This window comes from Pinus tabuliformis, chromosome 2_2 (assembly GCF_031772625.1).
Source record: "Pinus tabuliformis cultivar Carrire ecotype Pingquan chromosome 2_2, CPIR1, whole genome shotgun sequence".
NCBI lineage: Eukaryota > Viridiplantae > Streptophyta > Pinopsida > Pinales > Pinaceae > Pinus > Pinus tabuliformis.
The window spans coordinates 731,907,388-731,921,885 of NC_142300.1; the positions used below are offsets into that span (position 1 = coordinate 731,907,388).

The 14,498-nt window shown below is 33.9% G+C and overlaps 1 protein-coding gene across 1 annotated transcript; it reads right to left on the reverse strand.

Moving 5' to 3' along the window:
* Positions 1-794: 794 nt before the first annotated feature.
* On the reverse strand, positions 795-7,491 carry LOC149194747 (uncharacterized protein At1g01500-like). The gene is made up of 2 exons (XM_089405155.1): positions 6,654-7,491; positions 795-1,802 (listed from the first exon to the last, which is right to left on the reverse strand). Exons 1-2 carry the CDS (start codon positions 7,284-7,286, stop codon positions 1,563-1,565), a joined length of 873 nt encoding a protein of 290 aa, XP_089261281.1. The 5' UTR covers positions 7,287-7,491; the 3' UTR covers positions 795-1,562.
* Between the last annotated feature and the right edge of the window lie 7,007 nt (positions 7,492-14,498).

A 14,498-nucleotide genomic window follows, 5' to 3' on the forward strand; every position in this document is an offset into this window, starting at 1 on the left:
ATTAATTAATTAATTAGTAAAGTTTATATATTATTATAATAACAAATTTCTTATTAAATTTTAATATATAGATTGTTAATAAAGTATTAAATTCTATTTATTTATTAATGGTTTTTTTATTTCTTCACATTTTAATAATTTTTATCTATTTCAAAATTATTAATTTCTATTTATTTATAATAAATTATTGAAATATTAATGCATGTATCTATCATATAAAATGGTACAATTTGTCAATTAAGTTTATTTTGAGTAATTGAAAAATAATTGTTAATCTAAGTCAAATTCTTATATCATAAGAAATAAGAATACTTTATTTGTTATATTATCTATTTTTCTTTTTATCAAAATCAATAATATCATATATATGTCAATTGTAAATTAGAATTATTTTGGGTTGTTAAGTAAAATGGTTGCCATCTTCCTAATCATATTCACATCTTTTGAATATTTACATCTTTATTTGCTAATGACATGATGAACTTTGCTTGCTAGTGACATGATCAGCTGTATTAACTTTGAGCCTTATATTCATATCCACATCTTTACTAGCCTTATATTCATATCGACATCTTTGCTAGTGACATGATGAGCTGTATTAGCTTTGAGCCTTTCAAGTGGACAGAAATAAACAGATCAGCAAACTCACTTTAACCCTGGTACTGAGAAAATATATATATATATATATATATATATATATATATTTGTTTACCTTGTTATTTTTTTTTACAGACTGTTTATACATCAATTTTATAGTTAGGGAACGTTACAAAGTTCAATTCAAGAGAACTAAATAAAACCAAATCACGAAGTCCACTCTCATATTGCAATTGGCTGATTACCAAATGTTCTCATCTAATCATATGTACACAATAATTACAAATCACAAATAACCTATATGGAAATAGTAATAAAATATCGAAAACCCTAATTACATAGGTGACAAACCCAACTAGGGCATTGCATAACCAAGCCATTGAGCCTACATTGAACAGTTATAGTCAGCATTACCAGTGATGTGCAACACAACTGAACCATAACTAGCTACTGGTCAATAACTGGAGCAGTTTGTTGTACTGAGTGGAAGTGGTTGAACCAACAGAGGGCCTTCTTGCAGTTTTGATCCCCTTTACATATACCTAATCTCAACCAAGAAGCAGTTATGAGGATTCAACTTCCAGTAATGACTGACTTAGATTTTATAGACATCCTTCAGTGGCTGCCATCGACTTAATCAGGATACTCTTGCCTTGCGGTTTTGATGTCCTGGCATCGACTTTCATGACTTCGACGAGCTTTTGCCCTATCGAAATATCTACCATGGACGATGGACCATCATCAACAAACTCTCCGCCCACCAGCGTTGCATCCATGGAATGTCAACAACCCTCCCTGTCCAGGCTCTTACGTGCTTTTCCTCAAAAGGGCTTGGTTGTCTTTCCGCTGGAAGAAGAACACAGGTATCCTGTCCTTCATACAATAATAAAATCTTGGAGAACAATTGAGTCGGGCAGAGATCGTATTTCAATCAAATTTTACCACTAACAGCGAACAACAAAAATCTATAGCCACTTTCTCCTGAAAACTTTAGTGGCTAATTGATATGTATTTACAAGCAATCCAACACCCAATCCAATGCCAACAAACATTCCAATGCCAATACCGACACCAACCCCAATTCCAGTATTGAACCAGGATTGATCTCCATAATCTTCTTCAATGTATCCCCTTTCTGGATAAAACCTAGTAAAACCAGGTCCACCCATTTCATCTTGGTCTTTTGTATAACTGCCATCAGATAGCTGTGACAGGAGAAAACGAATAACAGTAAATAGTTGAGAGGCAAAAGGCAAATAAAGAATCAAATGTACACATAGTACAATAGCCAAATTATGTTTTGATATATTTTTCACAATCATTAAAATACTTACTAGACTGATGATTTTTTAGAAAAGGACAAATTCTAATCTATTTATATTCTCAATTCATTGACAACGCTGTATCTCCTTGAAGTAAAAAGAAATATAACTTCTATGAATCCTCAGAATTGGCAACTAATTGGCTGATAGCAAATTGGGACAATTATGGAAGCAAAATTATGATTGATCATTTGTCATAGGCTTGCTATGCACTGCACATTGGCATTGATTATATATATTATTATCAAATCTATCAGAGGAATAGTGGCCCTAAACAAGCAATTGCAATTTGCAATAGGCTACTAACCTTCCAATCATGATGTATAAAAACAGAGGACCTTACACAGAAATGTGTGCATGCACGTCTATGAATATGTAGGGGTCTGGTATTTTTTCAGCATTCATTCCAGACCAAGGTACTTGGCTGAAATCTTAAATGCATATGTAAGTTCTATGAAACAGCAAGGAAAATACTAAAACAAGCAATGGAATACATAGCAGTATATCTGGCACCCACATTCAGGTCATCTAATGGACAAGTAAAGACACAAACTTTGACACACCCAGAATACCATGCAAGGTGCTTTCCTAGTATTCAAGAGTGATATTAACTTAAGAGTACATGGAAGCATAAATTTGCCTTCAAAAACGAAGGGTGCTAAATGCTTCATGCTAACCTAACAACGTGTCATTGAAATGAATCGTCTTTGAATGGTAATTATATACTCTACGGTTATCTGAGTTTTAAATGAAAGCAAGTCCATGTTTTAAAGAAAATGCCCAAAAGTGAAATCAGATGGAAACAAGCCAAAAACTAGCAGGGAGAAGTAATTGGCATACAAAATTATAGCAAATGCATCTAAAATGAGGATTGGAGGATATCCTCCAATGTAGGAGATTGATGATGTAGCCTCTAACCAAATAACCATACTAAATCAATTGAGTACTATAGTAATACTTCAAAGATTGAAAAAAGACACTAATTTAGGTTAAGAAATAGATATTGTGAAGGTGCTAGGATTGGGCTCACAATAGGTGGTAGGATTGGACTACAGTATAATATTGCTAACCTGCAAAACTTTTTCTACTTAAGAATTACTTATGCATATGGGCATGCCATTGATGCAATTCTAAAGCCTTCAAGCATTGGCCGGTAAAAATAATACATAGCAGAAAATCTAACTTTCACTACTCCTTTCATTATTGAACATGATTTGTATCTTCAGCCTTTTTCTGTCTCTCGTTGTATCCGACCCAAAAATGTTAGCCCCGGGAACTTGTTGGAAAGCACAACAGCCTAGGGGAATGTGCATCAATGCATAGGGAGTGAGGCAAGCACCAAAAGTGACTTTCTCGACTGTGAGTCCATGAGTAGGAATGCTGAACAGTGACATCAAATGATCTAGAATAACCATATACAAAATTTGACCACTTGGGTGCCAAGTCGGCCAGTTTTAGGAAGATGTCTGCACTAGAGATTGTTATGGGGAAAATCTTAAAACACCTTTGGTGTGAACCTTCGAGGGAATCTAAGAGTATCCCTAATTTAAGTGGTTCGGGTCCTGGGATCCATAATTATTTGAGCTGTGCAGGAGAAGCTATGGTCGGGCATGGTTGAGTCTCTAAGCATTCAATCAACAACTCTAAGTCATAACCGCTGTGTAGAGATGAAAATTTGTTATGTGGGTGTGTACACAACGGTTTAAGTATCCAAACCAATCAGCTTCAAGGATTTCAAGATCCATGTCAAGCCTCGACATAGTGTAATGTGAGCTTAAAAATTCAATGATACATCTAAAATATCCTGCATGAGCTCATTTCCTGAATGTACAAACTAAGTAGTCGTGTCGATCAGCAGGGTTTAAGGACATTATGCACCCTATATTACGTCATTATTTGACGTGAATCTACAGCTAAGCAGATGTGCAAATCAGCAGGTTAAAAGAGATAACACACCCTATATTGCATCATCATTAGATGAAAGTGTACAGAAGTCCAAAGGCATACATACATAGATAATATGCCAAACATGACTAAAAACTTATGCTAGCACTAATCCTAAAAAGACTTAACGATGCTCACCCTTAACAAATAAGACATAATTGCTTAATATGTCTATTAATATTATCAATATGTAACCCAAAGATAACCTAATTTACGTTCATAGCAAAAAGACCAATGCATAATATTATAGTATCCTATATTTCATTAAGGAAAACCTCCATAATCATTTATAGAAAATAGATATCGTAGCATCTTTCTCATATTGCTTGATCCTTTGAAAACATGACAAATCATATTCATTTCGATTGCTTGTTGGATGACAATGCTTATTTAATATTTGCAATTTTTAAACTACCTAAAATAACAGAGTTAGGTTATCACCTAAAAATCTACATTCATATGGGTCAACGGAATCCCTCCCTGATTAATCCTAGGAGAATTGGCAGCGTAATTACCAATTACTGCCCCAATACCACATGAATGCTAAAATGGCACAAAAAAACATTGCTCATAAAACATTTCAAGAATAGCACTCAGAAATACATGTTTTTTTTCCATGTGGGGTCTAAAGAATGATAACACGATGAAATATTTAGGGACTTATCCATCATGAATCATAACCCAATAACATATGGATGTTGGTTTTGAGACTTGAGTGCTAATCATTCCTCAGCACGTCCATAGCAATGGCCAGCATTAATTTGACAGTTAGTTCAGTCTCACTGGAATTAGAAAATGGAAATCATCATTGCAGGCATTATATGTGAGCTATACATCTGAAAAGTATACTGTGTTATGAATACGCATGACAAACAGTTAGGGCTTAGGCAAACAAATTTGTTTCTTAAAAATAATTCCCAGAAATATACAACATACAGATAACAGCAGGAATTGTTCAACTTTTGTATAGAGAGCCACGACCGCGGATAATCCAGAGAAAATTTGACCAATTCTAGATGAGGTTTTGTTGAAACCGATCAGTTTATTCGCAAGAAACTCTCCATTGGAGCTGACGTAATCCTTGCCATAAAACCTGCCAGTATTATTATCCTTCTAGGTATTCATCGACCTGATCACTCAAACCCCAGTTCCAAATTGCCCCCAACAATCGCCATGAATCACCATCTGGTGGGCAGGAAATTCTACAGATATAAACACCACCCCACTCTACAGAAACAATAGATCCAATCTCTAGAACTCAAAGGGCACCCAATATTGGATAGACAAATTGCCATGAAGGGCATTCATATTAATAGCTTACAAATCAAGGTCACCCATACTAAAGAGTCCAGGTTTACTCTTGGCTCTGATACCACTTGTTAGCATTCAGAACAATATCAGAGGAAAAATGATAACAGTCACATATACAATAGCAACACACCTAAACCATGATTTACCCTAGAATACCACTTGTTAGCATTCAGAACAATATCAGAGGAATATTGATAACAATCACACATACAATAGCAACACACCTAAACCATGATTTACCCTAGAAAACCCCAATCAAGGAAAAACCAACCAACAATAGCTCAATTATTATTCTTGACTTAAACATGGCCAAGCCAACCAATATCTTGGCCCCAGCCAAGTAAGCCTTCACCGCTCAGCCCTAACACATTACAATGGAGAATCTCCAAGCTTCTTAAAAGTTTGGTCACATGTAATATGATGGGCTCAATACCACAAGTCATCAATACCATACACCTGAAACCACTACTGTTAACCTAACAACCTTAACTCCTTCACTGAGTCAAGTTTACCTAACAACTATGTCCTACTAGTCCATCAACTCTATTGTCATAGAACATCCTAGATTAACACTAATATACCATGCAAATTACCATTACCTTGAGGATATTAGCATAAACTCAAGGTTTCCAAACAAATTTCACAGAGCGCCTCAAATTCCAATGGACATATTTAATGGGATTACATTTACCCGTTAAGAACAAAGCAGTGGCAGAGCAATTGGCTTCTCCATTGACCAATGAATCCAACACTCGTATCTGGTAAGGTTTACCCTCCCCTCAGGCCAGGTAAAGGCATACTAATAGGTTTTTCTCATTCAACCCATGTTTCTTTCACACTGATTTACCATGCAGATATATACCTGGCTAGACTGGCCATTAGTAGCCTAGATCAGTAAACTCAGGGTTTCCAAACAATTATCAAAGAGAGACCTCAAATTCCGTTGAACATGTCAGGATATGAGTTATATTTACTGTTCAAGAAGGCAGTTGCAGAGTAATTAATGGGCTTTTTCCATTCACCGACAAGCCAACCCTGCTCCTTTGAACAGTTTTTTGGGATATGTTTTGCAAGGTAGTCTGTCATCTCTGTAGAGGGATACCAATCGGTTTCTAATATTATCTTCCTTACCCTCTTTGGAGCAACTTTCTTGCATCTCTTTGGAGAAGGTGTTTTGGAGAGTGTCCAGAGTGGACTGCTGATATGAGTGAGAATATGGGTACCTAACAAGCATGGAGTTAAATTCAAGCCCTGAAACTGGCCAGCCCAAACACAAAAGTCATTGGTTATAGTATCGATAAAGCCTTAATATTCTGAAGCTAAACATGAACACCACTACAATCATGAGCTTGGGTTCCCTCTGTTCCAAAGACAGAGAATGAGACATGCATTCAAACCTCAAAAGCAGTTCGGCAATGCCGTGGATGAGAGAGAGTTACAAAAACGAAAACTACCAGTAGATTCGATGAGATAAAATACCTGATACAATCGATCACTCTGTTCTTTGTTCTCACAGAGTTTCATGCTTTTCTCATCCTCTGGAATGTTATCAACGCACAGGCCGCTCCCAGACTTTCTACCGCAAACCAGCTGGATTTTCTTAGTCCATATCACAGGAACCCCGGAACAACAACCAGCAACATATACCTCCATGGCAGGGGCAGAACCACTCCAAGATCTCCGCTCAGTCTTTCCTCCTCCCAAGAACAGAGAGCCCGCCAATCCTGCACAGCAATCCATCCTCCATTCGAAGGTACTATTCAATCTTTGCAGCTTTCCACAGACCAACAAGACATCCTTCTCATAAACTTCAAATGTCATGGCTCCTGTTATGCGAATATTATCTGTACTGACATAAGTAACTTCTTCGGATTGCTTATCAACTCTGTCCCTTCGCAGCAGGGAAGAAGCCGTCTCAGAAGGAGCAATGCGTTCGCCATTCACTTCAAGTCCAACAGTAAAATCTCTGGGAATGTAGCAGAGAGTTAAAAGCAGAGGCGTATTTTCAAGTGGGCATGAGCTCAATCGCATATAAAATACTCTCAGATCTAGACACGGATCCTTCTCCGCGCTAAGCTTTCTTTGCGCCATGTCCTCTTCAGAAGACTCCATGTATGGCGTTTCAAGTTTCCTGAAACTCAGAGCAAGAAAGCCAAAAAATATGATCGATGTTCTGATAGAAACATCGATGGGAAAAGAAAGCAAAAGAGTAGAAAAATGGTTGTGGAATCTGAACTTCCATCTGAGAATTTGTATGGGAGATCGAATAGAATGAGAATCTATTTAACAAAAGCCTTCGAGAATCTGTTGGAAGACATTGAAACTATGGACACCACGTAGGTGGAGGAGTGGGGTGTCGTATGTGCGGGTATATAGGCATATGGACACGGTGTCCAACATGCACGGAGTATGAAGACTAATACGAATTTTTGGGATTATTAATGGAATGATTAATCATATTAATAGAAAAGCATTTATATCTTAAAACCAGCATAGCTCTATTTTAAACACTCAACTAGCATAGATTTATTTTAAATTAAACACTAATTTAAGTTATAATTTAGGGAGATGGATATTATTTAAATGTTTTGTATAGTTATTTATTTATTTTTTAAATTTTTAAATTTTTTATTTTAATTTAAAAGACTAAAATTTCAATTTTAATAATTGACGGACATTCTTACACATCATATTTCACATGAGAATGAACCTTTAGGCTCAATCAATTTTAAAGCGACACATTTTGGGAGAGTGAGTGAATAAGACGATAAAAAAGAAAAGAAGAATGTGGAATAATGTAATTTGTATGTTTTAGAAATATTCATATAAAAAATGAAAATTACAATTTACAAAAAAAGTATAAATGGTAATGTATAAATTTAAAAAAAAGAAGTTAAGATATTGTATAACACTTTTATTTCAAGTTTTTTTAGAATCACAACAATATACTTAATTATGGATGATATTGTGATTTTTGATAATTTAAATTATGTTTTTAATTATATAAATAGATTTAATATTTTGAAAATTTCTTAAATTATATTAATCATATAATTCAAACTTGTATTTTTAATAAATTTGGTCAAAAATGAATATACACATAAAACTACTTAACATAAAATTGTCAAACTCTACTTTAACATGAAATTAATTTTATCTCTTAATTACTGTGGGATTAATTTATGTACTCTACTTCAACATGAAATTAATTTTAACATGAAATTAATTTTATCTCTTAATTACTGTGAGATTAATTTATGTCTTATTTAATATGGTAATAATTTTTTTCCCTATTTATTTAAGATTATAAGTCTATGGATTGATGATAAATTATTATTAAAACACTCCATGTAAAAAATCATTCAAATCCCTTATAAGTGTTTTAGAGAAAAAAAATATTTTAATATAAAAAATAATGATTTTTTTTAGAACCTTTACATTTACATTAATGTCATAGGTTGATAGAGATTTCGGACCCAAAAAAATTGTGCAAAAACTAATCAATACATTTATATTAATGTCATAGGTTGATAGAGATTGCGGACCCAAAAAAAAAATTGTGCAAAAACTAATCAATACATTTATATTAATGTCATAGGTTGATAGAGATTGCGGACCCAAAAAAAATTGTGAAAAAACTAATCAATATTATGTTAGCATGGGACGTCATTCCCTTTGAGTTCACATGTTGTACCGAGGCATCTCTGGTTTTTTTTTGAAGGTATTTATGTCCGGTGGAATATTGTAGGAGGGTTTGGATTATTATGGAGTGAGGGGTGAAGTATTTTTTGTTTTTTATTAAAGGTACTTTTGTCCGGTGGAATATTGCAGGAGGGTTTGGATTATTATGGAGTGAGGGGTGAAGGTGTAGTAATTAGTATATTCACATTGTAATTAATTGGCCATCATCTTAATAAGATTTATTAAGGATTATGGTATATTGAGTTTTTTTTGTTTTTTGTTTTTTAATAGTATATTAAAATTTTTATGATATAATTAATATATTTACGTTGTAATTAATTAATTATTATTATATATATTTTTTATAATATATATACATATATAATTTATTATATCATGTACCCAGCGTGCATGATATGATTGCTGGGGCGGATGGTTTTCGCTCCCCCAGCCGAGTTCGAACCCTGCGGAGGTCTCCCCTTTTGCGATATGTGACGGCTTTGCCGTCTCTGTCGGCTTCGGCCGTATTCTGACTGGCTTCGGCCGTATTCTGCTTGGCTTCGGTCATATTGTAATCATGAGGGCTTCGGCCATATATGGATTTTCTCTCTGAAAAAAATATAATTTATTATTTTTCACTAATAGAAATAACTCCAATTAATTTTATTATTAATAATTATAAATTTATTTTTATTTTATTTAAAATTTGTTATTTTTATTTAATGTGTCACTGTAGAGTGATTAAAAATTCATCTTTCATTTTATTATTCAATATTAAATTCCCTCTTTGAAAAAGTGCACAAACAAACATTGTAGTGCATAAAATTCGTATTTAATTCGGATCATTAATAAAAAGATTCATCTTTCGTTTTCTTTCGAATCAGCATCATTATTTCATATAGATTATTCAATAATTAAAAATGAATTATTTTTCAATGAAAATTTTACACAAAAGTCCAAGGGACCTTTGGTGGGGTATTATTATTTTATTGTTTATATATAAGAAAGGGAAAGGAGGAAAATGGATGAACGGTTCATTTATAGTGTTTAACAAAGTGGCTTCCACTCACTTTTTCAAAATCATTTTTTATTGAAAATTGAGCCATTTTGACCTGACTTATTTACAACATTTCTAAATCAAAGTATTTAATGAAAAATCTCATAAACCATCCGGTATTAAGTCACATTCAACTTTGATGATCATTCTAGAAGAAGTTCAATTAGCCATCCTCACACTGAGTTTTGAAATACTCTTAATAATTTTGAAATACTCTTAATATGGATAAAAGGATGCAGGTTTATAATATACGATATTTTTTTAAAGTGATAAAATTTATTACTTAATTGATAGTGAGGATATTATCATTGATTATTATTTTTAAATGTAAGTATTTATCATTATTGTTTAAAGAAAATTGTATTATTTAAAATAATTTATTGGTGATATTTACATGATAGACTTTTGGTTTCACATAATCATTACGTTACTCACCCAAAACATGGATAATAAATGAATATAATATTTGTTAATTTGCTCTCAATATTTATCATTGTCAGGGTTGTACCTTGTTTTAAAATACCTAAGAGGAGTTGGGCAATGGGTTTATGTTGTTTCCTCATTATATAGTAATGATAGTTTTAAATGTAGAAGGTTCCACTTTATAGGAGCTAGTTGATACCTATTAATGATGGGACTATAAGTAGTTATTGTTTTTCTAGTAAGAATCAATTTAAAAAGTGAGGATTCTATGGAATGTTTGTCTTGTGTTATTGTATGCTCAATGAAAAAAGGCAAGTGAATAATTTTTTCCTTCTTTTGATCATCATAATACAAGGATACATTTTACATATTTCATCTTATTATTTATTGTATTTGGTCTCCTACAATTATATTATATGTGTACATGGTTGTGCTCCAAGTTTGAGGGTTAACGAACATCACAAATGGTTTCAAAACTCTTTCTTGAGCCATCAAACCTCCAATTTTTAGTAGGATTTTATTTAGGTTAAAGACACATTGTGATGTCTTCTATAACATAGAGATCTAATGTTCAATGGGTAAAACTCCAGTTAAGGAATATTACAAGTATACAATATAAGACATGTCACATAGTTGGACACCTTTGTAACCTTTGTTGGTACCTCTTCAAGTAATAACTCATTAGACAATCCTTGTAAATGGAATTGTCATCCACATGCCCTCAGTTATATTGGAAGCTCATTATGAATTCTTGAGCCCAATATTACATAAACGTGTGAATGTCTTGTTGTTATAGTACAATGAGAATAACACTCAAGGATATCATTCTCACATACCAGAATATTAGATAGTATGACTAAGGGTATGGTATGTCCTCCTTCCTTAGTGTTGTGAAATATTTGTCCAAGCAATATTGCTAGAAACTCTTTAGAATATTGGGGAGCTATATTACTTAGCACTCTTCTATCCTTAGGACCCCACAACCCCTAGCCTTTGGTGTTGGCCAACAAAATTCCTACAACTTTGCATCTAGAAGGAATTTGGATATTTTTTCAAAACAATAGTATTAATATGATATATACTCCTACCACCATCTAAAAAAAATTGGGTTTCACTAACACCATTATGGGAGACTATTGATGGGAAAAATGTGACCTTTGTTGGAATGTCGTCAACGAAGGGAGGAAACCCAATCATGAGTCCCAATTAGACTCACTTTCATTTGTTGTGGTAACCTTTGACCAATATGTGGGCCTAGTTACCACTTAGGGAACGAAGAATCACTTTTTCGTTTGTTAACTGAATTATCAACTTACTGTTAGCAAAATTCTTCTTTATTTTTTAATTCGATCCTTAAGTTGATTGATGGAGGATTGGGGAGATTTATTGTCAGACTAAATAAAATTGAGAAAGCATAAATTGAATTCTTCACTTAAATATAAGCTAAGAATAGGGCAATTGCAGACTTGCTGAAATGTCGACCAAGCAACAATCGTAAACATGGAGAAAAAATACTAATTAATAAATATTATGAGAACCCATACATTCACATAAATATGTTGATATGCATGTTGTAATTGTAGCAAGGAATGACTTATTTGACTTGGGCATTAGTCAAAGATGCTAATTCGAATTTAGTCTCATAAATACTTGAGTTAGTTGTTAGTTAACATGTGTGATATGGCCTATCACTAGTTTATTGTCAATTAATTCGAGTTAGATGGCTTTCGGTGAGTTGTGTACTAGTTGATAGCTAAAATTTAGCTACCTAGTGGACTTTAACTCTAGTATCTGTTAGTTAACTGATCTTTAGTTCTAGAATAGAGATAGACTTGAGTTCTTGAGTTTAATTGAGTAGTTTGGCTTTTGTTAACTCAACTAAATCTTAGTTAACTGGTTGCAGCTACTGAATTTAGCCCTAGTAGGTCATGCAATTCAAATTGCCTATTGAGATTGAATGAAGGCACAAATTGTATTTATTATGGTACACATGTTTTTGTGTGTAGAGCTTGATAAGAAAGCAGAGCAATTCTCTTTGGAATTGCACAATGAAATAGGAGAAATTCCTATTTTTTAGGTGCAAAATTGCGCTAGGAAATTGGAACTCCTAGCAGGCCTTATTTACCTAAGTGTTGGCCAAGGCTTCTGTAGAGTTTATCAGTATTGTAGGGAACTTCAGGATTGAAGCAGTTTCTTTGTAATATATTAGTTTGCTTAGTTGATTTAATACAAGCAAGAGGGTTTTTTCCCAGTTGGGTTCCCCATATAAATTATTATGTTCTATGTGTGATTGTGCTTTTATTCATTGTTTTCTTTTTGCAGAATTTTGGTAGAGAGGTCTTGTGTCTTTTTCAGATCAATTTGCTCTCATTAGCAGTTTCAAGGATTTTCTACATGGTATTAGAGCAGTGAACAAAATCTATACCAACACATAGAGAATGGCAGAAGAGTATTGTTCACAACTGAAGTTACAAACAACGTTTCTCATGGGAAAATATGAAGTGGGTAGATGTACTTATCTGTTGTGAGAAGCCAACATTGTTGAAGACCTCGAGTATAGTGTTCATGGAAGGAGTCATGGGTTTTTAGGAGGCATATTTGAATGGGATCCCTAGTTCAGAAGATGAAATGATCCATATGGTTGATAAGAGGGAAGTTCCATAAGTCTCTAAGGGAAATGATGAAGGAGTAGCCATATCAGTGCTAGTGGGAAATTTGTTGAAGACCCTAAGAGATGATGATCTTGGAGGAGAAAAAGAGTATCTGGTGGGAAAATTTGTTTGAGATAGGTGTAACCTTAAGTAGCAAGGTAGGGAGAGCTTAGATTAGAGAAGTGTTGGTTAAGCGAGAGTGGGATAGAGCTCTCAAGATGGAGCGTTAGCTAGCATCTTAGTTTCTGTCTAAGCTAGTTGTCAGTTGGGATGACCAACAAGATGATGAGGAGCATGGACCAAGGCGAGTGGAGGCAGCCACACAGTCAGAGACTTCTAGTATAAGGAAAGTTCAAGCCAAGTGGGCAGAGGATTTGGTTAAGGAGCTCAGAAGAGAGTTGAGTCTCTCAACACCAAGAAATAGACACCAGATACACAAGGTACATGGATCTTTCTAGTTCAGAGGGAGCAGCTGCAGCAATAGAGAACTTGGTAGAGTTGAAGACCGATCCATGTGCAAAATGTTCTTCAAATAACCCCTTCCTCACTGAGAGGGAGTGTTGAAATTGTAGCAAGGTATGGCTTCTTTGACTTGTGCCTTAGTCAAAGATGCTAATTGAAATTCAATCTCATAGATACTTGATTTAGTTGTCATTTAACATGTGTGATGTAGCATATCACTAGTTTATTGTTAGTTAATTCGATAGATGGATTTCAGTGAGTTGTGTACTAGTTGATAGCTAAAATTCAGTTATCTAGTGGATTTAAACACTAGTGTCTGTCAGTTAACTGATCTCTAGTTCTAGAATAGAGATAGACTTGAGTTCTTGAGTTTGGTTAAGTAGTTTGACTTTTTTTAACTCAACTGACTCTCAATTAACTAGTTTCAACTACTAAATTTCGCCCTAGTAGGTCATGCAATTCAAATTTCCTATTGAGATTGAATGAAGGCACAAATTGTATTTGTTATCATACACGAGTTTTTGTGTGTAGAGCTCGAGAAGTAAGAAAATTAATTCTCTTGGGAATTGTGTAAGGAAATAGGAGAAATTCCTATTTTTTAGGTGCAGAATTCCGCTAGTAAATAGGAGCTCCTAGCAGGCCTTATTTGCCTAAGTGTTGGGCAAGTCTTGTGTAGATTTGATCAGTATTACAGGGAGCTTCAGGCTTGAAGCAATTTATTTGTAATAAATCAAATTGCTCAGTTGATTTAATACAAGCAATAGGGGTTTTTCCCAATTGGGTTCCCCAAATAAATTATTGTGTTCTATGTGTGATTATGTTTCTCTTCATTGTTTTCTTTCCGCATAATTTCAATAGAGAAATCTTGTGTCTTTTGCGGATAATTTTTCTCTCATTGTAAATTGCAAGGTTTCAAGGATTTTCTATGAAGACTTGAGAGATCTAATGTAGGAAATTTACTAAACAAGGATAATACATATATCTCCTGGATAATAAAATTGTATTCATCAGTAAAATGAGGCCTTCTTTTACAAAATATTGCAAAGTATG

What these genes read in the sequence shown, in the direction of transcription:
- LOC149194747 (XM_089405155.1), bottom strand. Translation starts at nt 7,286, where the DNA reads ATGGAGTCTTCTGAAGAGGACATGGCGCAAAGAAAGCTTAGCGCGGAG. An exon ending in AGAGTGATCGATTGTATCAG is followed by an intron (nt 1,803 to 6,653) that starts GTATTTTATCTC and finishes CTCCTGTCACAG; the next exon opens with CTATCTGATGGCAGTTATAC.